The sequence below is a fragment of the Eschrichtius robustus genome, chromosome 20 (assembly GCF_028021215.1).
Source record: "Eschrichtius robustus isolate mEscRob2 chromosome 20, mEscRob2.pri, whole genome shotgun sequence".
NCBI lineage: Eukaryota > Metazoa > Chordata > Mammalia > Artiodactyla > Eschrichtiidae > Eschrichtius > Eschrichtius robustus.
The window spans coordinates 64,197,925-64,222,294 of NC_090843.1; the positions used below are offsets into that span (position 1 = coordinate 64,197,925).

The following is a 24,370-nucleotide window of genomic DNA, read 5'->3' on the forward strand; positions in this document are numbered from 1 at the left end:
ATTTCCAAGGAACTTGGCTGAGAAGGAAAGAGAGAGATGGGGCCTTGGTAACCAGAGGGATGGGAGCAAATACAAGTTTCCTTTCTAAATAGATGGAAGAGATTTGAGCAGATCACATACTGAGGAGAACAAGCCGGAACAAGAGGGAAAATTGGGGGTGAAATTAAGAGCAAGGAGAAGAGGAAAGGGATGGCACTCAGATCCCAGCGGGGGATGGCCTGGGCCCTCTTCCACTGAGATGGCATTGCTTCAGCCACACGCCCTCCCGCCGGCCAACCTGCCAGGGGAGTGGAGCCCACCGTCCCTAGGGAGGGGCCTGGTCAGCACGTTTCCTGGAGGCCACTTTGCCTCATGGTCCTGCAGGTTAGAGATGAGAGGCACCGAAGTGTTTCCTGGCCGGGGTTCTCTGGAGATGTGTGCTACACACAAAGGGTGCAGGTGAATTTGGAAGGTGTCGCCCAGCCCTGCAAAACCAGCCTTCAGGAAGACTGAGTGTTCTCTGCCGGCAGAGGTGGGCATTTGCAAGTGGGGCGTCCAGTGGGAAGAGGAAGCCAACTGGGGGACACACAGGCCGCCCTCCAGGTACTGGGGGCTGACCCAGCGTTCACTCACAGAGTGGGAGGAGGCGAGTCCTCTGTGGGGCACGTGCACCCTGCTTGGAGTTTCTGTACCCCCTTATCTTACCCTCCCAGCTCGGGGCACACAGTGTTCTCCTCCCACACGGCACAGGAGAGAGCTGAGGACTTGCCTGATGCTCCGGGCTCAGGACACAGTGGACTTCAGCTCTCTCTGATTCGGGATCCGACCCTCCTGCCCTACAGCCCACGCTGTCCTTTCCCCCAGAGCAGCACCCAGGGCCTGGGTCAGAGGCAAGCGACACAACTGCTGCTCCTCCCGCAGCCGTGACCCTGGGACCAGGGTGGTCCGTGGTCGCGGCAGAGGAGGTCCCCAGGCGCCTGAGCCTTCTCTCTGGCAGGACTGTGGTCAGCTTTCCTAGCACCGGCTGACCCCGCAGGATCTGCCGCACCAAGGGTGTGAGGGCTGGTCTGGCGTGGAGCCAGGAAGGGAGGGGACGGTAGGAACGTGCCGTGGGGCTGCATGCAGGCATGCTTCTGCTTTTTCGCACGGGGGTTACCCCCAGGCCCCTTCTCCAGAGGTGTGAGAGCAAGAGAAGACAGCTGTTCTTTGCACCTGGATGGTCCAAACCCTTTGACACTGACTGATGCAAGCAATGGGCTCTCCCTAAAAGAACACGCACACAACACGCAGCCTTGCACCTGGTTTCTGGTTTGTGCACCACCGCCCGCCGCCACTGGCCAAGTCTCAAAGGAGTGTCCGTCAGATTCAGCCGAGAGGCTGGCTAAAAATGCAGCTCGCCAGGCCCCGCCGCGGAAACTCTCATCGGGCGGGTCTGGGGCGAGGCCCGGGAGTCTGCGTTCTCAACCAGCCCTCGGACGACTTGGGCTCTGATGCTCAGCGGCGCCCACTTTGAGAAACCCGACTCTGGGGCTGAGTCCCGCCCCCCCCCCACCCCCACCCCACAGCTTCCATGCTCCAAACCTTCCCCACGTCGCCGAGCGCACGGGCCCCCCCCCCCTCCCCTCCCATGGGCCTCATCCGCGCGCGGTCTTGGAAGCATCTGGGGAGAGTGGTGCCGGCCGGGAGTGAAGCCCCCGGCTGCCCCCTTCGCCCCGCGCCACCGCCCGTGAGGCGCAGCGCGGCAGCCGGCAGGGGGCGCGGCGCGGGGACCACAGGGAGGGGGCGCCGGGCGGCCCAGTCGGAGCGGAGGGGTGGGGTGGGGAGGGGAGGAGGGGGGCACGCGAGGCCCGGGAGGCGCGCGACGGCGGAGCCGGGGGCGGGGCGGCCAGGCCGGGGCGGGGCCGGCGGGCGGGCGGCGAGCGCCGGGGGAGCGCGCCCGGGGAGCGCGGAGGAGGAGCGCGGCGGCCGCCGCCGCCCCCGCCCGCCCGCGCGCAACAGTTCCCCCAAAGTTGCCGCCCGGGAGGCGCGCGCGCCGGGCGGCAGAGGGGCGGGCGGCGGCGGCGGGGACGCGGCGTCGCGGCCCGGCGCGGAGAGGGCGGGCGGCGGCGGCATGGGCACCCGGCAGACCAAGGGCAGCCTGGCGGAGAGAGCCAGCCCCGGCGCGGCGCCCGGCCCCCGCCGCGAGCGGCCCGACTTCTGGGCGTCGCTGCTGCTGCGCGCCGGGGACAAGGCGGGGCGCGCGGGCGCCGGCGCGGGGCTGCCCCCCTACCACCGGCGCGTCGGCATGGTCCAGGAGCTGCTGCGGATGGTGCGCCAGGGCCGGCGGGAGGAGGCGGGGACGCTGCTGCAGCACCTGCGCCAGGTGAGCGCCGGGAGGGGGCGCGGGGGCGCCCCGCCCCTTCCCGCGGAGGCCCCGGAGCGCCGAGGGGCACCGCCCGGGCCCCTGCTCGCGGGGATGGAGCCCGGTCTGGCCGCAGGTGCCTCGGCGCTGCCCCTGAATTCGAGGCCTCAGGGCAGGGCGGAGGAAAAGGCTGGCCCGGTGAGGCTCGGCTTCGGCGGACCTGTTGGAATAATGTCCCCGCTTCAGTCCTCTGCAGGCAGAGGAGGAGGCTGGTCCCGGGGACGGTTCGTCGGAGGGGATGCCTCCCTGGGCCGAGGCGCTTTTCTTCCCCTCTACCCGCTGGCAGTCACCCCTTCAAGGGTCCTCAAGGAATGCGCAGTCGTCAGCTTCCCCAAGGGGCGTCCAAGGGCGCAGCCCTGGGACTGGTGAGATGCCAGTCCCCAGGGGCTTTGCCCACCCGGGAGGCCTCCTGGATGAGAGGCGTCCCGGATGGCGGTTCGGGTGGGCGACAAGGTTTTCTCTCCCGTGACTAACTTTGGCAGGCGCTTTGCCGGGAGCACCCGGGGAGCAGTGGAGGGGGGCGGGGGGGGGCCGGACAGGATTCCTACGTGACTGTCTGTCTGCAGGGACTTAAGGAGGCTGCCTGCACTCTGCCCTCAGCCTGTTCCTGTCCCTGCCCTTCTGGTTAGGGACCGTCTTTGCACGTCTGGCTGGTCCCCTCTGCTTTGGGGCTGCCCTGGGGCTGACGCCGTCCCCCACCTCTCTTTGGCTTTTTTCCTTCCTCACTTTCTTTTGAGGGAGGGGGCGGCCTGCTCCGTGGATTTTGTGGAGTGGCAGAGAGGCAGGAGGGTGCACCTCCTGCATCCCCAGAGGTTGTCTTGGCGGGGCTTTTTGAGGGCAGCTGAGTCCAAGCCCCGTATTCTTGCTAGATTGACCCCGTTAGTGGTGGAGTCCGGAGGGGATGGGGGCGGGAGTCTCTCGGGTGGCCTTTCTGAAGTTCTCCCGTCACTGATGAGAGAGGCTGTAGGAGAGCCTTCCCGGGAGGAGCTTCCAAAATCGAATCAGACCCACATCGCTCCCGGAGTCTGCAGCAGACCCCCAACCCCCTTTATATGTGGTGTGGGTTGCCCTGGAGTGTGTGTTCCCAGGGTGTGTGCTGCACAGGGAGAGGGAAGCAGAGGCTTCCCTTCCGCTCTGGCCTCCACTTTCCCAAACAGCGTCCGGAAGGCTGCCTGAGATGCCACTGGGTCCCCAGGTGCCTCCTCTGAGCCCAGTCATCAAAGAAAGATGACATTCCGCGCCACATAACTTTCCTGGCGTGTCTTTCTTTGTCTTTCAAAAACTGGAAACCAGTGTATGGCCTCTGTGGAAACTGTTTTGCTTTCAAACAGCATAATGGATTTTCCAGACCGTCATATCCATTTGCACACCAGACAGTGAGAAGGTTTTTCTGATGATGTGCTGTTCCCTCGCGCTGGGGTGGGTGCTTCGGAGGATTCAGGACCGTGGAGGGGCTGACGGTGGAGGTCCAGACAAGCCCTTCTGGGAGGGTAAAAGAGCACAGCGCCGCCAGTCCGTCCGCTGGGGCCTGCGGGGTGAGGCAGAGCCTCGAGGCTGAGTGTGATTCCACATCCTGGGGAAGCTGGTTTCGGAGAGTAGATGCATCCCTGTGACCCCCACAGGGTCCCTGAGACAGAGAGCATTTCCGGAGAGATGGTGTCTTGGTGGTGTCCTGACACCCTTCTCAGTGGCGGGACTGCGAGGGCTGATGGAGGGCAGAGGGTAACCAGGCTCACCCTTTTCTGTGAAAGCAGCAGCGTAACTCGCCCTCCAGTTCCAGCCGTGTACTGGGCTTTCCTGACCTCCGGGTGAGGTCTGTGGGCCTCTCTGGAGCCAGTGACGGGCCTGCCCAAGGCGCCTGGAGAGCTGTGTTGCCTGGAACTTGCAGATCAGGGCCCCTCCAGGAAGTGGCTGTGGGCCCTGGGCAGTGTGGGAGGGGAGCCCCGGGGTGTCCAAATGTCTGTGAGAAACCAAGAGGTGGTTTTTTAGGACCCTGAGGCTGATTGGAGGAATGGAGAGCTGCATCTGTGCTGTGCACTGAAGTGGCTCTTTCTCCTAAATCGTATTTTCCTTTCCAGTTTCCTCCTCTAGGCTGGAGGTGGTGATGTTCAGAAAGGGAATGAGCAGTCACTGAGAGAGGGGCAAACACCGGGGCCGCGGCGGGGTCGGGCCAGCGAGGCCTCGTCAGTAACAGTGGGCAGAGGCGGGGTGTGCAGAGCTCAGGGGCTGGTCCTGCTGGGATGCTGTCCCAGCCCCACCAGGTGCAGGGTGGCGTTGATGAAGAGGAACAGGCGGAGATGACGGCAGCCCCACAGTCACGGCCGTCCTCACTTGCTCCTGTGTTTGACAACGTGTGTGGCTGCCCAGAGCCCAAGGCGGGGAGGAGGCTGGAGGTCCTCAGTCCCCGTGGTTCTTCACCCCCTTGAGTCCCTGAGCTTTTCGTGGCCCTGAAAGAGTTCTAGACACTCTTCCCAGACCAGTGCAGCAACATTCACAGTCTTGCAAGTATTTCGGAGGGTTCGCAGACCCCAAGTTCAGGATATGCCCCCATCTGGGGCCTCCCCTCCCCCGATCATGTGACTTGCTACAGGCTCAGGATGTGGAACTAGAGACCCCGGGACCACGTGTGGCAGTTCACGGTGGGCTGAAGGAGAGTGGCTGCCGCTGCTGCTGCTTCTGAATCTAGGATTCTTTCCAACCTAAGATTTGGGGGGTGGTTTCCCTGATGGGAGCCTCTTCAGTCTGTCCGTGCTTGTCCCTTGCCAGAGAGGAATCAGGAGGCCTCCTTAATGTTAAGGATGCCGAGCTGTGCTAGGGGTGCAGGCAGGATGCCAGGAAGCTGCCAGCTGCCTGGAAGGAGCAGAGAGCCGCCCCCTTCCCTTTAGGAGCCGTGTCATCTCAATAAGAGCCTGGGGCCAAGGATCAGCTCGGGCAGCTTGCCTTCCGGTCCTCAGTCTGCTTTGACCTTGGACCCAGCTGATAACCTCTGTGTGGTGTTTCCTTGTTTCCCAGAGGGTATCTGAGGTACTGAGCAGAGCAAATGCTACAAAGTGTGTGAAATTGCCTTGGTTCTGCAAATCAAGACTCGTTCTCATGGCAACGACGATAAGAAACAGGAGAATCTGCTTGGGGTCTGGGCGGGCTGCGGGCAGGGTCTCGTACCGTTTCTCAGGCCGGGCCCAGGATGTTTTAGGTTCTGTCTACCTGACCAGGGCTCAGTCCGGGTCAGAAGCTCACTGCAAGTTCAGAAGCAGTGTGGGGCGGTTCTCGTGGGGATGAAAGAAGTCAGCTGTGGATAGAAGAGGCCGCTCCTCTCCCCTCCCCCGGCCCCGTTCCTGCAGGCCTCACCCTTCCCCAGATGTTGCTTCCTAAGTCTTAGGCTCACACTTGCGCCATCTTCAAGGAGCCCTGGGGAAGAAGTAACCTTTAGTCATGGAGAGAGGGCGAGTGCCAGGCTACATGAAAGGTGGGGTGTCATCTCTTCAGAGCAGTGGTTTCTCTGAGTCCCCAAATCCCAGACTGGGTCATCAGCCAGCTTCACGGAGTGCCAGAGTAAGGGCTCAGTTTCCCCGGGATACACCAGGCTGAGGTGGCCACCTCCTCCCTGCTTTCCCATAAAGAGGGTCTGATCGGGTTGGTTTATTGCCGCTCAGTATGGCGCAGCCCCACTGAGCAGAGCCGTTCCAGGCTCAGCCCGCCGGTGTGGCTCCGTCCACGCGGCCAGGGTGGCTGGGTGGCCTCGTGCTACGCCTGGGAACGGGAGCCTCACCAGCAGTGCGGAAAAGAGCCCTCAGGAGCCGAGGGTGACTGGCTGCCCCCGGAGGCTGGCTGAGGGACGAGCACGTGGAGGGCCCTTGGGGACCTGGAGGCTGGGCGCTCTTTCCTTCCTGGAGGCGGAAAGACGAGCAAGAGTTGCCTTTTTCCTCCGACAACCCCCCGAGAAGATCGCTTAGGTGAGCAGGTTGGAAGGCCACCAGACAAAGAGCAGGGAGTTCCCCGCCCTCAGCCTTGATCTTGTTCTTCTTCACCTGGGATGCACTTCCTCATTTCCGTGGAATGCTCCTTACCTTTCCAAGGCCACCCTCCTGAGCCACGTCAGCCCACGACTCTGAGATCCAGTTGCCGGTTAGGCTGTGTGGATTTAATCGTGCGTACAGATGTAGTTTTCCCCGCTGTCCATTTTGTTTGTCAGACTACGTCACATGCTTCCTGAGGGTGGAGACCCCACCACTGCCTTTGTGTTGAATACCAGCTGCTGCAATCTTTAGTGAGGCGTGTGCTGGGGACACACTGTCACGGCATGTCCTCAGCAAGCCCTTGGATCTGGGCTGTGCATCCAGGGGCTTATTTGCCCGGCCTGCTGGTATGGTCGTGAGATCTGGCGAGTTTGCTCTCATTTGGTTTGATTCCTGGGAGCCGTGTCCGCAGGGATCGGCTGTGCCTGGCAGCCCGCCAGGCGGTGGTGTTCTTGGAGAGGGGAGTGGCACGGTGCCCGGCCTCCGAGGGCTCTGTGGGGATCCCGCACGGCAGGTGCAGTCTAGGGCCTCTGCTGAGGTGGCAGGAGAGAGTGGAGCCTGACGCGAGGCTGGCCTCCACATTCCTCACTCGCTGCTTGTGCTGAATCATGTTCGTTCCATCCGCAAAGAGGAACCTTCCTTTTTAAACGCTGCTGCTCTCTGACCAGGCTGGGCATTTCCAGGGCTGCAGAAGCAGGAGGAACCCCATGCCAGGGCCTCCTGCTCTACTGGTTTCCAAGGCCAGGGAAACGGCCACCTCAGTATGGCCGGGGGGAGACGGTAGGGCCGGGGCTGGGCCAGCTATCCTGGCTTCACGTGTGGTGCGGAGGGGGCCCTCTTCTAGAGCTAATGCCCGCCCCCTCAGAGATGCCCACAAACAGCCTGGGCTCCACCGCAGACCCCCCCGCCCTGCCTAACACCGCCTTGGTGCATCGGTGCACCCTCCCCTTCCCCAGAGTCATTTCATTTCCAAGTGCACTTTGCTGGCAGAGGCCACAGATCGTATACCGGGCACAGGAAATCCTTGTCGAGAGGATTTTAAGCTTCTCCAGGGATGCTTCCCCCCCCCCACCCCCACCCCCACCCCCCAGTGTCCTCGCTCAGGAGCCAGCAGGGTCTGGCTCAGACCTCTCGAGTCATCCTGCCAGTAACCGGAGGCATTGGTACTGTCAGCCTCCCCCATCCTCAGGGTTCCAGCGGCTCCGCCGGTCCGCCCACACAGCCCACACACGCCTGCAGGCGGGAGCCACCTGCAAAAGGGTTATCCAGGTGATTAGGGTTTCTCTGGCTTCCCCATCGGGGTGCCCAAGGGGTGGGGTCAACGTCCGGGGAGATCCCCACCCCAAGGGGAGGTCTCAGCCAGCCATCTGCCCCCCCCCCCGTCACTTTCCCACCAGGAGCAGCATGTGGGCGACCTGTGAGAAGGAGGACACACACACCCCTATGCTGCAGCCCCTGGCCCACCGGCTGTGTCACATCCACTCTCCTTAGGAGAAACGGGGGGGGGGGGTGGGAGCAGTGGTGTAAACCGGCGGGCTCCGTCACTGTCACTGTCGCTGGGAGACCCGCTCTTCTAATGAGAGCAGTGACCTTGACAGGCCGAGCGGGGCGGGGCCGGGCCTTAGAGCGCCTGCTTTCCTCCCCACCCCACCCCCTGGCCTGAGCAGAGCCCACGTGGCTCTCTGGGAACATTTCCCAGCCTTTTTTTTTTTTTTTTTTTAACTTTTATTAGCTCAAACTCCTGGCTGCTGCAGCCATATGGAGTGGTGCCGACGGCTGCTGCTCAAGGGATGTGGCATTTTGATGCTTCTAACTTCATCTTAGGGTAGACGCAGAGTCGGGCGAGAGTGGAGGGTGTCGGTGTTGGCCTGCAGGGTGACCTCCCGTTGGACCTGAGGTCTGTGCCCACCTCCAGGGCTGCCCCTGCCTGCTCTGGCGTCCGCCTCCCGGCCTCTGTCTGCCTCCCTCCTGCCCGCCTCCTGGGCCTTCTCTGCGTCTCTCCCTCTCCCTGGGCGAGAAGCAGACTTTTCGTCTCTGTTACTTGGCCCAGTCTTGTTCAGCTTCCCCCTGCAGCCGCCACGCCCCAGCCTCCATGGCAGGAAGGCGGCCATGGGGGCCGTGAGAACTGGAAGGAGGCAGCGGGGGTGGGGGGGGGTGGGGGTTTCGTTGTCTGGTCTGGTCGGTGCCCGGTGCCTCGGGCGGGAGGTCAGGCGCTGGAGACACCCCTCCCGCCTGCATGCTGCTTCCCAGCCCATAACGCATTTTCTCCTGTTTATTTTGCTCCTTAAATAGTCTTGTGAGGTCAGCAGGATATTGCTTAAAGCAAAAAATGGTGGGTTTTCTTTTTTAATGTTATAAAAGCGCAGCGCATCATCGTTGTACGAAAACAAGAAAATACAGATGAGCAAAACTAAGACCTGAGAGTGATTCACGTGTCCCACAGCCTAGTGCCCGCTCTTCCAGGCACTGGTCTAGGCCCCGGGAGGCAGAAGAACCAGTAGTAATTGTCCCCCCACCTCGTGGAGGGATTGTGAGGGATCAGGAGGCCGGTGCTAGTGCAGGTGCTTAGCGGGGCTCAGAGAAAGGGCTCCGCTCTGGTGGCCGCCTTCACTGGGAACTGGGGGCACCTCGGCTCTGGTCCCGGCTCAGGCTCTAACTTGCCAGGCCCTTCCCTTCTCTGGCCTCAGTTTCCCCACCAACAAACTGAAGGGCTGTGTGGCTGAGATGACCACTGAGGTTCCCTGCCACCACGCAGGTTCCACCAGGCTCCCGTGGATTCAGGGATGGACCTGTTCATTCCCACACGAGCCGGATTCACAGTCGTGTGCTGATGTCACTCCCTTGTCCCCAGCTTGTGCAAGAGCTTGGGCTTCTGGAGGGAAGCAGACCCCTGGGGCTGACCTCTGCACACCGGCACAAACCCTTCCTCCCTCGGGGCTCCCAAATGGACCGGGAGCTGGGCTGGGAGCTGCAGGGCGCCAGCCCCCCGCTTCCTAGTTGGGGCTTTGTCTCCCCTGCCTGGCCCGGCCCCTCCCAGCGGCCCTGGTGCTCAGGCCTGTGCCTCTCCTGTCCACACCCCCTTCCCATGCCCTTGGCCCCCTGTCCCCCAGCACGTTCTCCAAGTGGTACTTTTTCAGTGGTTTGTTTGTTAAAGTGGGACGATGAGGCAGTGGAGGCCAAGATGAAATTGGAGGAGGTGGAGAGCGGAGCACAGCCCGAAGAGAGCGTGGTCCCAGTAAGGAGTGTGTTTCATGAGCTCGCTGCCCGCACAGTGGAGCGTGGCCACAGCCCTGCTCCTGGCAACCAAGGACTCGGGGGGTGTGAAGGCCATTCAGTGAGTGAGTCCAGGTGGCCCAGTGGTGCCTCATCACCTCAGTCCTTCAGTGAGATGTGAGGCAGCTCCTGGCCCGTACGGTGCCTTTGTGAGAAGTAGAAGAAGACACCTCTCTGGCCGGCGGAGACAAAGTCAAGGCTTGGTGAGTTCAGCCCCACCCAGACACCCTTGTGCAGTGTGCATCCTGCACAGCTGTACTTAGCATCCTTGGTGAAGGTGCGCAGAAGTTCAGTCTTTATCAGCTGAAGCCAGTGAGGAGGCTCACCCCTTCTCCCATTTGCTCCCTCGGGCACAGCCTTCCCACATCACTTACGGCAGGGAACAGTGCAGTGTCAGCCAGAGCATGATTGCTGCCTCTGAGCTGAACGCTTGCCCTCTCCCTCCTGAATCAGGGAGCTGAAACGATCGGGCATCTTCTTCTAGAAGGTTCCAGCTCAACACTCCTGCCTCTCCAAGGGCGTTGGACAGATGCAAAGACATCTTCAGTGAGTCCGGAGTCAGGCTCAGAGGGGGAGCACCAGGGGGGACACAGGTAGATCAGAGAGTCCTTCCTTGCTGGGCTCCCATGGACTCCAGCCCCTCCCCCATGTCCTGGGGACCAGGAATTCCTCTCCAGCTTCCCAGACTGTTTGCATCCCCGCCTCCACTGATTCTGGGGGAAATTAGGTCTGGGTGCTTCCACCCCCTGTAAATAACCTCCACGTCTCCAGATGGAATAACTCCCTTCAGTTTAGTTTTTCCCAGTATGAGCCAGTCTTCTGAACTTCTTGTCATTCTCATTGGCCGATCTATGTTTTCCATTTTCTTCTGCAGTTGTGGAGTTTCTGGGTAAAAACTCCCATGGGGTTTCCAAACAGCTGCCAGCCCAGGGACCATCGGGAGGAGGGAGGTTCTCAGAGATGGAAACTCAGACACAAGTTTCCAAGTTACCTGTTCTGAGAATTCCCATCTCTCCAGAAATCACCTGCTGGTTGAGAATCAGCCCAGTCAAGCAGGGGGAGAATAATAGAGATGTTTTCGGTGTGACACATCTCAGTGGGAGGCTGGTCCACGCGTGAGGACCCAGAAGAGGGCACTGTGAGGGGGACAGAGGCTCAGGAAGTTGGGGGAGCAGGCCTGGAATAGGAGAGGGGGCAGCAGGATGGAACTGGAGAAACAGTTTTGGAAAGCCGGCAGGAGCTGGCCAGGAAGCCCAAAGGAGCAGGGGCAGCTGGCGGGGGACGGGAGAGCCGGTGTGTTGCACCTGGGCCGTGCTTTGTGGGGGAGACGCCACCAAGGAAATCCTGTGGGCAGAACCCAGGGACCCTGGGACCGGGAGAGAGACCTGGGACCCGGGCAGGAGGCTCTGGGCCTCCACGGGCCTGTCACTTTGGCCCTTTCACTTCACCCACTTCCACCTCCACCCCAGCCCTCCCAGGGTCCCCGGAAGCTGTGGACAAACTCGGTGACCTCCCAGAGACCAGGCAAAAGCCCTCCCTCCCCAAGGACACTGCCCTTTGCAGCCTTTGAGGCTCACTGATTCTTTCTTGTTGCTGCTGGTTGTGGCCCCCGGTTCTTCCACTTGTGGGGCAGTGAGGCCCCGAGGAGGAGCAGGGCCTGAAGATGGGGAAGAGTCCACCTGGCCGGGGCTCCTTCCCTGGGTCCACTCCCGCCCTCCCCGCTGCCCAGAGAAAAGGTCTTGGGGAAATCAGCTGAGCTGGAGCGCAGGCAGGGCCTCGCCCGCGGCCGTGGACCTGGGGGACCTCTTACCCTGCACTTGGGTGTGAGCTGCGTTCGAGCTGGACTCCCTGTCCTGTGTGACTCATCTCTGCTCACCCGGATTCTCGGAGGCTGTGCCTGGGCCTTGCCTCTGACCTAGAGATTTAAAGTGGTAAAGACCCCTAGTTTGTGGTGGGGGGCTGATCTTATGTGCCATCTCGGCGAGGCCATGGTACCCAGTTTTTGGTCAAATGTGAGTCTAGATATTGCCGCAAAGATATTTTTTAGATGAGATTAACGTTAAATCAGTCAAGCTTGTGTAAAGCGGGTGACCTTCTGTAGTGTGGGTCGGCCTCCATGCGATCAGTTGAAGTCCCTTGAGAGAAAAGGCGGAGGAATTCTGCCCCAGGCTGCCTGCCTTCAGACCTGCCAGATCCCACAGTCACTATTCCTCACACATCCCTCTCTCTCACACACACCCCTCTTGTCAGTTCTGTTCCTCTGGAGAACCCTGACTTGTTACACTTGTCCTCCGAGGGCTGATGTCTGGGGGAGGCGGGTAAGAAACTTCCGGGGGCCCCCGGGGCCCCCCTGCACTGCCACTGATCACAAGCCTCCGGTCCTCGACTTCTCACTCTGAGAAATGGGCTGTCCCATGAAGCCTGTCCTGCTTGGAAAGCAGGTTGTCGGGGAGCCAGAAGGAGCCTTGAAGTCACTCCTCCACCCCTTCTTCTGCATTTCCTTCCACAATGGACCAAACCTTTTATTTAAAATGTACAACAGTAACCACGTGGAAAGACAAATGGACTTAAATGCATTCACCGGAAGCCATCAACAATGGATTATTTCCCAAGCACAGATCAGGAGGGCGCGGGATGGATGACAGAGTGCTGAGAATCTGTGGAATGTAGGAGCCGGTGGACCTCAGGGACCTGCTGGCCCCAGGCTTTCTGCAGAATCATAAGCCCACAAGATGCTCTGGGGAGCGGGAGCCGGGAAGATAAGTTTGGGAAGCAGCGCGAATGCTCCCAGCCTTTCAGAGTCTTAAAGCAGTAGCTGAAACATCGGATGGGAGGAAGGCGCAGGGGTGAGGGGCACGTGCCTGGGGCCACACAGTGACCTAGGGGCTAACTCAGGCCTGGAGCCTGGGGGGGGCTCCTGCCCCGCCCTGAGCAGAGCCTGGGTGGACCTGTGACCACAGGGGGCAGAGCAAACCCTCTTCAGGCCTGCTGTGCCTCCCGGCTGATTTTATATTTTTCTGAAGAGAAAGCGTCCTTTTATTTATTTGTTGATACTGCTGTTTCTTGGATTTTAATTGCATTACACTTGGCAATGGTCAGACATCTGTTTCCAGAGGCCTGCTTTGTGCAGAGAGTGTCATTTTTAAAGACATCAAAGTTAAAACACAAATAACGTGCAGCCGTGAAGCCAGCATGCTGCGTCCTGGCGGGGAGAGCAGACCCACCAGGCACTTGTCACAGTTAAGGAGGGTCGCCTGCCAGGGTGCCCGCCTTCAAACCCTGCAGGGCCGGTGGTTGTGGAAGAGCAGGAGTCCCCAGCCACCCCTGGGGGACGGCAGCCCTGCGATGGGACCAGTGAACCGTCCTTGCCCCTCAGCCGGACAGGCAAGCGGGCAGGGCAGCGGCGGCCGGGGGCCCGAGGGGACAGTGCCCACCCTGGAGCCGGCGGGAGCAGCCTTGCCAGCAAGCAGGCCAATGCCAGCGGGTTTCTTTCAGGGAGAGGCCAATGCGGCGGTTGCTTTTATGACTTTTTCAAGTTTGCTTTGCTGTTTGGTGTTTCTGAAGTCTGAGAGTGTGTGTGTGTGAGTGTGTGTGTGTGTGTGTGCATGTGCGCCTCTGGCCTCCCTCCCCGGGGACGGGCTACACTGGACACACACACAAGGACAGCTGCCCGCCCGGACCTCGCCCTCATCGTCGTGTCCCTGGGAGGTTTATGGTGTCCTTGGGATGTGTTTGTGCACACACACCGCACACACACATACACACACATATATACAGACACACACAGTACTTACGGGTGCTAGATTTTCTCAATTACGATTCAACATACTGAACTAAAAATTTTAAAGCCTACTGTTTCCCTAAGATTTTAAGTCTAACCTACAAATGCCATTTTTCTGCTTATGAATCTAGTCGATTTAAATGATCACATTGAAGGGTAGAGGGCTTATAACTTCGTTAAGTTTCTTTAAATATCTTAGTGATTTTACAAATTTAATATGTCCAGTTTTCTTACGTTTATAAATAGCCATCCTAAAAAGCAGGACTTTCCCAAGCTCCTGAGCAGTTCTTAAAATGTAATAAGCTTATAAATAAGGTGAATATTAAATTCTGTTAAGCATTTCAGAACTGTCACAAACTCGGCCCAATCCTCCTTCAGCGTCCTGCTTAAAATCATAAGCCTAAAGTCAGTTACTCACTTACCCCTTCCAAATCGGAATTGCAGGCCTCATCTGTTAGGTACTCTGACTTAACGTGATTCTCTAAAATGTTACAAGTGTGTGAAATGCCAGATGTATGAATTTCTGGGTGTATCTGAGCTGCATTACTCCAGTATCTGCCGGTGTAATTCAACCCCTTCTGGGTTAAGAGGGAGCGGGTGAGCCCAAGAGCGACCTTGTGTCCTCAGTACCCCAGACAACTCCTCCTCCTCCAACTCCCCTATCCAGGCGGCTTCATCGGTGGGTTAGATTCTGTCTGTTGCTGTTCCTTGCATCCGTCCTTCCCTGTTCTTCCTGCCCTCAGGGCCCCACCTCTTCAGCTGTTTAGCGGTGTCCTCTTGGATGGTGCACACCCCACGCCCTTGACTCTGGGATCGTGCATCCAAGGCCACGCTAATGACACATCCCAGGGGGCCAGAAGGAAGAGTGCTTAGCAGTGACCTTCCCTCCTGGTACAGAACTCCTGCTACAGCAGCACTAAGGGATCTCTCCCCACTGCTTACATAGTTCCAGTGTCTGTGAACTCACTACTTGATTTTTTTAAATTGTGGTAAAGTGTAGATAACATAAAACTTATCATTTTAACCACTTTTACGTGTACAGTTCAGTGGCATTAAGCACATCTACACTGTTGTGCAACCATCCATCTACAGAACTCTTCATTTTCCCAAACTGAAACTCTGTCCCCATTAAACACTAGTTCCCCATCCCCTTCTCCCAAGCCCCTGGCAACCTCCATCCTACCTTCTGTCTCTATGGATTGGACTCCTCTAGGGACCTCATACGAGTGGAATCGTACAGTATGTGTCCTTCTGTGACTGGCTTATTTCATTCAGCATCATGTCCTCCCACTTCATCCTGTTGGAGTGCGTGTCAGGATTCCCTTTACCACTTGTTTTTAAATGTTCTTTCTCACGTTGGGCTGGAAACCATCTTAGGGGACGTGGTCCTATAGGGAGCATTTCTTTTTTTTTTCGGCTGTGCCACCCGGCTTGCGGGGTCTTAGTTAAACCTGTCCAGGGATCGAAGCCCGGGCCCTCGGGAGTGAAAGCACGGAGTCCTAACCGCTGGAGCGCCAGGGAATTCCCTACAGGGGGCATCTCTGACTAGCCCAGTCCCACCTCTGGGAGCAGACAGCAAAGGAGAGTGTGTCGGGGGTACACGCATCCAGAGAGGACCCCAGGCTGGTGGAAGCAGCAAGGAGGTTTCTGCCGGTAACGGTCCCAGTTGCCCACAGCTGTGCTCCTGGTTGAGGTCAGCACAGGCCAGAGGGGGAAAGGGGTCCCCGCCCACTTGCCCTAACCTTTTCGCCTTGGTGCATTCCCTGGGGAAAATGCCAACGCTGTTTCCATCCGGTGTATTAGTTTCCTAGGGCTGCTGTCACAGACGACCACTGTTTTGGTGGCTTAGAACAACAGAAACTTCTTCTCTCACTGCTCTGGAGACCAGAAGCCTCAAATCAAGGTGTTGGCAGGCCACACTCCCTTGAGAGGCTGTCGGGAGATTTCACTCTTTGCCGCTTCAGCTGCTGGTGGCTCTGGCTGCATCCATCTTCCCATCCCCTTCTTCTCTGTGTCTGTCTCTTGTAAGGACACCTGTCGTTGGGTTTAGGGCCCAACTGGGTAACCCAAGATGATCTCATCTTGAGATCCTTGACTTAATCTGCAAAGACGCTTTTTCCAAATGAGATAAATTCACACGTTCTGGGGACTAGGGATGTGGAGTTGTCTTTTGGGCGCTGCCATTTAGCCCGGTGCATCCGTTTCTGTTTCTCACACGTGGTGTATGCCTTGCCCCAGGTGTCCCCTCCATCCCCGGTGGCACTTTTTTTTTTTTTTTTTTAAATTTATTTATTTTTGGTTGTGTTGGGTCTTGGTCGCTGCACGCGGGCTTTCTCTAGTTGCGGCGAGCGGGGGCTACTCTTCGTTGCCGTGCACGGGCTTTTCATTGCGGTGGCTTCTCATTGCGGAGCACGGCCTCTAGGCACACGGGCTTCAGTAGTTGTGGCACGTGGGCTCAGTAGTTGTGGCTCGCGGGCTTAGTTGCTCCGTGGCACGTGGGATCTTCCTGGACCGGGGCTCAAACCCGTGTCCCCTGCATTGGCAGATGGATTCTTAACCACTGCGCCACCAGGGAAGTCCCCGGTGGCATTTTTAAGACTCTGCCCACCTTCCTTAGAGGCCGTCGTCTTCATTCACGCCGAGCTCCTCTGGCTTCTCCCCCTGGCGGCTTCCTGGGGCTGCATTTCCCCGACAGCACCTGGCAGTCCCCTGGGAATCCCCGAGGCAGCCAGAATGTCAGGGCGGAGGGGACACGGAGATCGGTCGCCCAGGCAGGCCGGTACTCCAGACTGTGTCCCTCCCCCGGAAGAGCGGCCTCTGATGTTCCGGAGGAGGACCGCGTCCGATCACTGCCTCATTATCGCCCCACACTCGCGGGCTCCGGTGGCTTCAGTGCAGCTGGCAGCTGTCTCCCTTGTCTGGTTAATACGCGGAGCCTGCTGCCTGCGCCTTCCCCGGGCTCGGTCGCAGGAGCCGTAGCTTCATGCCTGGAGGAGAGAGACAGACACAAGCTCGTTTCCCGCAGGGCCTTCCTCCTGGGAACAGGCCTAAAACCTGGAACTTAAAAGGCAGGAGGGTGCTTGTGGTTTAAAATAGCGAGCGCGTGGCAGCCTCCTGAGCGGCTTCCGCCTAAAATACTTGCGGAGACACACCAAAAACAGAGGAAAATTCCTGAAAGCCAAGAAAGGTGGGCGGCCTGGGAGGAACCCCTTCCAGCTCTGAGACAGACGGAGCTGCCCCGGCTCCCCCCAGAAGCTGAGGCCTCCCAGAGGAAGGGGAAGCCCCCTTCTCCCCAGTCGGAGGAGGTCAGGCAGCTGCCCCTTTCCCACGCGGGCAGTGATTTGGGGGCAGAAACAGTACTGTTGAGCGCTCCCCTCGCTGTACCCTCCCCAGGCATCTCTGCGTGTATTTGGAGAAAGCCACCCTCAGACGCCACCTCCACCGGGCAGGCGGGAGAGAGGGAAACCCGCGAGCTGTGGCCGCTGGCAGTCCAGCGTGGCCCGTGGGCTCAGCCAGGGGTGGGAAGTCCTGGGATATGGACACCACTGTGGGTTTCCACAGACTCCGTCTTTGGAGTTTTGGCGGCCCAGGCTGTGGAGGTGGGCAGAGATGTCCCTTCCCAAGGTCAGAGTCACATTAGCTCCGTGTCCAGGGTGTGGTCCCCAGGCTGGGCTGCTTACAAACCAGAACCTGAGAGGTGGACTCAGCTCTTATCCAGGGAGGCAGCCGTGGGACAAGGTCAAGATTCTGGTTAAAATTCCAACGTACGGGTGTGGTTTTCACACCAACAAGCAGTTACTCGACACGAGCTGGGTGTCCTACAATTCAACTCGATTCTCATGCTCTCTACCCAGAGATGGTGTCCGATCCCACAGGTTAAGGGGATCCCACAAGGCAGCCCCCCACTTCAGACTCTAATCACAAGTCCAGGTTGTTACCTGTGCTTCTGACCAAATCAGCTATAGGTTGGAGGTTCTCACGACCCTCTCCTTGGGTTGGATTAATTTGCTAGAGTGGCTCACAGAACTCAGGAAAACATTTTACTCACTAGTTTATTATAAAAGGATGTAACTCGGGACTTCCCTGGTGGCGCAGTGGTTAAGAATCCACCTGCCAGTGCAGGGGACACAGGTTCGGGCCCTGGTCCAGGAAGATCCCACATGCTGCAGAGCAACTAAGCCCGTGCGCCACAACTACTGAGCCCGCGTGCCGCAACTACTGAAGCCCGCGTGAGCCTAGAGCCCGTGCTCTGCAATAAGAGAAGCCACCGCAATGAGAAGCCCGTGCACCACAACGAAGAGTAGCCCCTGCTCGCCGCAACTAGAGAAAGCCCGTGTGCAGCAACCAAGACCCAACACAGCCAAAAATAAATAATAAATTAAAAAAAAAAAAAAAGATGTAACTCAGGAACAGCCAGATGGGAGAGAGGCACAGGGCCAGGTGTGGGGAAGGACACGGAGCTTCCATGCCCTCCAGGTGTCCACTCTCCACACCTCCCCGTGCTCACCGACCCAGAAGCTCTCCAAACCCCGCACTTTGGAGAGTTTCTGGAGATTTCATCACATAGGCTCGACTGATTACCTCGTTGGCCATTGGTGACTGATTCTCTTCATCCCCTGTCCCCTCCCTGAGGTCAGAGACGGGACTGAAAGTTCCAACCTCTAATGACATGGTTGGTTCCCCTGGCCCCATCCTCAGGTGACCAAGGGGCCTTCCAAAAGTCACCTCATTAACAAAAATAAAGTCATTAAAAAAGTCATCTCATAACGAAAGACACCTTTGTCTCTCTCTCATCAGTTAGGAAATTCCGCAGGTTTTAGGAGCTCTGTGCCAGAAAGAGGACAAAGACCAAATATCTATTTCTTATTATAAATCACAACATCAAACTAGACAGATGGTGGATGGGGGTCTCACTAGATCGCCCCTCCTTCAGGGGTGAGCAAGTGGGGAAAATAACCCTGTGCGTCAGATGAATACTGTGGAGGCTGGACCCTGACTCTGGAATGATCTACGGCAGGATCCGGGGGAAATGAACTTTGTGGGGAAAGAACAAAATGCCACGAAAAGAGGCAAAAAAGAGATGGAAAAAAAACAGAGGGTGAGATGAAAAGGGGGATTAATGAGCAAAATAAGAATTGCAAGGATTCGAAACACTGGCCAACACGCAGTCCTGGCTGGAAGCAGTGGGAGTGGGGTTGACGGTGCCGGACACGAGGTCAGTGGCAGAAGGCAAACCCGGCGCATCCACGGGCGTGTGTTACGGGGTGAACACGAGAAGAGGTCAGCTCAGAGGGCGCTCGGAGCCAGCATCAGCTCTCCCGATGAGGAGACAGGCTATAAAAAGGTCCGTGTTTGTAGATGGAATGACCCCAGCACTGAAGGTAAATTCAAAGAAAACACCCACAACTAGACACACAGTGGTAAAAAACTGTAATAACCAGGTGTGGCAGGCAGAAAAACAATGGCCAGAAACATGTGATCCCTCGTATCTCAGGAAGGTGTCTGTTTTTGCCTGCCTGGGTCGCAGGACCTTTTTTTAAATTTAAATTGTTGCAAAATGCACATCACATAAAATTTACCATCTTAAATTAACTATTTCTACACTTCAGTATCGTTAAGCACATTCACATTGTTTTGCAACCGTCACCACCATCATCCTCAGAACTCTCTTCATCTTGCAAAACTGAAACTCTGTCCCCATGAAACAACAACTCCCCAGCCTCTCTCCCCCAAAGCCCCAGGCACCCGCCGTTCTACTCTGTGTCTATGAAGTTGACTTCTCTGGGTACCTCATATGCGTGGAATCATCCTTTTGTGACTGATTTCTCTCAGCGTAATGTCCTCAAGGATCATCCACAGTGTAGCACATGTCAGATCTCATTCCTTCTTACTCCATTGTAGACATACACCACACTTTGTTTATCCGTGCGTCTGTAGAAGTTGATGGGCACTTGGGTTGTTTCCACCTTTTGACCACTGTGAATAATGCTGCTATGAACATAGGCGTAGAAGGATCTGTCTGAGTCCCTGCTTTCAGTTCTCTGGTATATGTACCCGGAAGTGGAGTCGCTGGGTCATGTGGTGACTCTGTTTTTAATTTTTTGAGGGATCGCCGTAGTGTTCTCCACGGTGGCTGCACCCCTTCACATTCCTGCCAGCAGTGCACGGGAGCTCCAGTCGCGTGTCCATCCTCATCAACACTGGCATCTTCTGGTTGGAGCGGGGCTGGCGGTGGTTTGATCTAAGAACTGGATGAGCCAGAGAAGTTGATTTGATTTGTATTAGGAAGGGAAGGGCTGGGTGCTGAGAGGGTTTGCAGAGTGGAGATGAGCGATTGAGGGATAGGTGGGGTCTTGGGGGAGATACAAGGAAGGGATGTTAGGAGTTTTGGTGGTGTGTCACAAGGGTGCCCTTCTGGTGACCTTGTGAGATTGTTGTAAAGACATCAGCTGCTTTTTGGGCTACACTGTATGTTGAACTGATGTTCCTGGGAAGGGGACCGTGTGCTGGGACCATCCAGGAGAGGCAGCTAGAGGCTATTGGCAAAGACAATCCCATGGACATCTGGGCAGAAAAAGCAGCTAAAGACACAAAAATCAGGCTGCCTCAGAGTCGCCCGCCATGCTGAGTACCAGGGGGCTACCGCGTTTTGTAGGTTAGTTTCTCTCTAGCCAGGTTGCCTTCAGGTGCGACGTTAACATAAAGGATTTTTCAGGTAGGCTGGAGCTCAGAAAATAACCACCCGTGTATTCATTCTGGATGACGTTCTCCGGCAGCGAAGGCATGAGGTGCAGGTATGGGAGCAGCTCCAGGGAAGGGCTGAGCAGTGGCCCTGAACGCTAGCTCAGTCCCAAAGACTTGCAAATCTGTGTTCAAACTGAATGCAAACGGCCAAATTTTATCATCGATAGAGTACCTTTAACAATTAAAAAAAAAAAAAAAAACCCACAAACTAAAACAGTAAGAGCAGTGACCTGGATCTAAAATCTCTGTTTATACCCACAAAGGCCAAGAAGGGGAGAGGCTGGCAGTCAGGCAAGTGTCAAAATTCCCCGCTGACCCTCCACCGCAAGCACTGCCGAGGTCCTGGGTTGCCCCCTCTGCAGCTGCCCTGGGTCCCCACGGTGCCAGCTCACTATTTGGGGCCAGCCCCTGGGATTGATATTGTTCCTGCTCCCAGACACCAGACACGAGCTGTGGGCATGGGCCGAGCTTCCTCTCCCAGATCCCCCGCCCCGCTGCACCACCAAAACTACACCCGCATCAACAGGGAGCCTCGCTGAGGGTCGGAGTGATGGGAGAGAGCATAGCAGGGAAGCTAAACCCTCCCCAGGGGCTCCCTGGCTCCTAGCCTGGCTCGGCTTAGCCCCTCTCTCCCAGGGTACCCCATGCTTCTAGCCCTGCGGTTCTCCAGCTGTTTTCGGCATCAAGAGCCCTCTTTATTTTTTCTAATTTAATTGTTTTTGTTCTGTTTTTTGTTTTTGGCCATGCTGCGCGGCGTGCGGAACTTCCCCAACCAGGGATCGAACCCACGCCCCCTTGAGTGGAAGCGCAGAGTCTTAACCACTGGACCACCGGGGAAGTCCAAGAGCCCTCTTTATACTTTTTAAACTCTTTTAAATTGAGATATAATTGACCTATAACATTGTTTAAGGCCCACAATGTATTGACTTGATACATTTATATTGCAATATGGTTGCCATTGTAGCGTTAGCCAACACCTCTGTCTTGTCACATAAATATCATTTCTTCTAGTGTTGGTAACAAAAGTTTTGTTGTCTTTCATAGTTGTACTGTGTATTAGTCTCCAGGACTTATTTTTCTTCTGGTTGCAAGTATGTACCTTTAAACACCATCTCCCATTCCCCTACCCCCCAGCCCCAATCCACTCTGTTTTTCAGAGTTCCGTTCTTCTTAGGTTCCACATGTAAGTGAAATACAGTACAGTATTTGTCTTTCTCTGACTTACCTCACTGAGCATAATGTCCTCAAGGTCTATCCACGTTGTTGCAAATGGCAGGATTTCCTTCTTCCTCGCGGCTGAAGAGTATTCCATTGTGTATATAGACCACAACCGCTATATCCAGTCATAGGTTGATGGGCACTTAGGTTGTTGCCGTGTCTTGGCTGTTGTTAATAACGCTGCAGTGAACATGGGAGTGGAGATATCTCTTTGATAGTACGTTTTCATTTCCTTTGGATACATACCCAGAAGTGGGATTGCTGGATTGTATGGTAGTTCTGTTTTTCATTTTTTGAGGAACCTTTATACTCTAAATTATTGAGGACCTCAAAGAGGTTTTCGCTATGTGGGTCATATCTTATAAATGCTATCTGCTGTATAAGAAATCAAAACAAAAATATTTTAAAGATTTATTTATTCATTCATTTAAAGTTAATAAGCTTGCAATGTGAAAGAAATCTTTGTGAAAATAACTATATTTTCCAAAAGAAAAAGTATAGTGAGAAGAGCGGCACTGTTTCATAGTTTTGTGACTCCCTTTCGTGTGTGGCTGGCTTACCAGAAGACAGCTGGATTCTCACACCCGCTGTTTCTGCATTCGCTGTCTTGCAGTAGGTTGTTCTGGTTGAAGTCTACAAAGAAAACGTAGCATCATGCTGCGGTGTCACTGGAAAAGAGGCCCTCACAGAGGCCCTGAAAGGGTCCTTCACACTTTGAGAAATACTGTGAATCTCTGCTCGCTTTTTGGAAAGCCGTACCCCTCACTCTTCCCACTGGAGTGAGTCCCCAAACCTGGTTCTTCCAGCTTCAGTAACGTGGGAGCCCCACTTCTTCGAGGGGACACATGCTTGCCGTTCACCCCCTTGGTCGCAGGCCAGCGACACTCTCCGTACCAAGCTGCCCAAAGCAGCGACTCAGGCGCTGATGTTCGCAGGTTTTCTGATCGGGAACCGTCCACACGCACAGGTCCTAGAGATGGTACCATTTAGATTCGTAATGAGGAAGCTCGGAGTCTCCTCAGTGCCTGGTATTTGCAAGGCAGGCCAGCCCCTCCAAGGCCAAAGCAGTCGCCCGGGGCAGCCTGGAGGGGCCGCACGTGGATTTGGTTCTTCCGCCCCCCTCATTCCCGCACCCCGACAGGCAGCCAGGGCAGAGCGGAGCATTGAGGTCCCTGGTGGGCAGGGTCGGTAGCACTGTCAGCGCAGTCATGACACGTTTGTCCCCAGTGTGGGTGACACGGAGAGGACACCAAGGACGCCAGACGTGGCCCGAGGCCCTCAGGACATGTGAGGTGTCTGAAAGCCGCACAAGCATTCCGGGGGCCTAGGTGGGGTCGAAGTAAAGGAATAAAGCGATAAAAGTGCAGCAGCGTCTGTCAGGCCCCCATCTGGGTCTCCCTGTTGCAGCTTCTTGTAACCCGGAGCCCTGGGACCTCCGGGAGCCCCACCCCAGCTGGAATTCACAGGGCGGGCGGTGGCCATGACTCACACATAACTTACCCAGAGCACGGGAGCAGAGCCACATCTGCCTTCCTGGGGAGACCGCCTCCCTACCCCCTCCCTTCCTCCCACCCTCTGCCCCCTCCCCAGCCACAATTCCATGACCCCAGACAACAGCAGCAGCATGGAGAGAGGGACCCACTGTCAGCAGGCTGTGCGCCCAGAGTGACAGGGAGGGTGGGACATGCAGGGCGGGCCGTGGCAGGGGGGCGGGGGGCTGGGGAAGGGCAGTTTACATCCCCACACCTGCCCCAGCGTCGTGGGTTAGCAGCTAGGGTTTTCTTGGTCCCTCCAGGATGGGATGGCCTCTACTGGCCTGGAAAGGAGGGGAGTGGGAAGATGGGGCAGGGCTGGTAGGAACCCAAGAAACCCAAGCAGCCATCCAGTCTGGGGGTTTCAAACTTCTCTGGCAACAGAACTACTTTAAAAACAAAAACAAACAAACAAAAACCCCGAAGGGCAGCCAGAGAGCTGTTCTGCGGAGAGCTGGGCCCAAAGCCTTGCTGACTCTTCTGGCCTCTCTCCTGTCGTCATCAGCCCCAGGGTCTTGGGACACGGCTCAGTAACTACGAGTGTGGTCCGTTTGCCCATTTCACAGATGGGGAAACAGACCCCAAGGGGGAAGAGGTCTCTCGTCCACGAATTGACAGTCTGAATTCCGCTTCCTATATTCCCAGCCTCTCCTGCCACACAGAGGGCGGCGCCGGAGTTTGCACTTTGCTTGGTGACAATTAGCGTCCCCACGGCCCCGGCACGCCCTGCTGACCGTGAGGCCGGCGTGGACTGCGCCAGGCTCCCTGTCCTGCCCCGGCTCCTGGGCTTTTCTGGACAGAGAGGGCATGGCTTTTGTCACGTTCTCAAATGGGCCTGGTATCCAAAAAGAGGCTAAGAACCTCTGCACGTGGCGGGGGTTGGGGGGGGGGCACCGAAGGGGATGGGGGAGCTCAGCTGGTGATTCTCTTCCCTGCGGAGGCGTTACCTTGTGTTACTAGGTTTATGTCCCTCGCCCACCTGTGACGCGGGTCACCGTCCCCATTTTACATACGAGGAGGCTGAGACGCAGTGACACAGGTAGCTTGCCCCGACGCCTCCCGGGAGGCTGAGGGGCTAGACAAGCAGGGTGGGGAACGGGTCCACGGCAGGATGGGGCCTGTCCGCACCCTGATCCGGCGCCTCCCTCACCGCGTCCACGCCAGACCGTGTCAATTATCTCCGCAGCCAGAGAACCTGGCGCCGGGCACGGCCACTGCCTCTGAGGCTCATTCCTGCCGAACAGAAACAGCCCAAGGCTGGCCTGTTGTGTCCTCAATGGCGCTCGAGACCCATTTTCTTCCAACAGGGAGGTGGGGGCAGAGCTCCCGGAACCATTGCGGGGGGTGGGGGGGACCCTGCTAGGACCTGGGCTCACGAGGGTCCCCATGGGGCAGAGAGCACGGCCCCGCCAGGTACCCCAGCAAA

The 24,370-nt window shown here is 57.2% G+C and overlaps 1 protein-coding gene across 1 annotated transcript in view; it reads left to right on the top strand.

Annotated features, from left to right (window-relative positions):
• Positions 1–2,058: 2,058 nt before the first annotated feature.
• LRRC75A (leucine rich repeat containing 75A) overlaps positions 2,059–24,370 on the top strand; it is a 35,870-nt gene continuing 13,558 nt past the window's right edge. Inside the window, exon 1 of the mRNA XM_068530221.1 lies at positions 2,059–2,341. Coding sequence (XP_068386322.1) covers positions 2,090–2,341 — 252 coding nt within the window. The 5' untranslated portion in view covers positions 2,059–2,089. The remainder of the gene's footprint in view (positions 2,342–24,370) is intronic.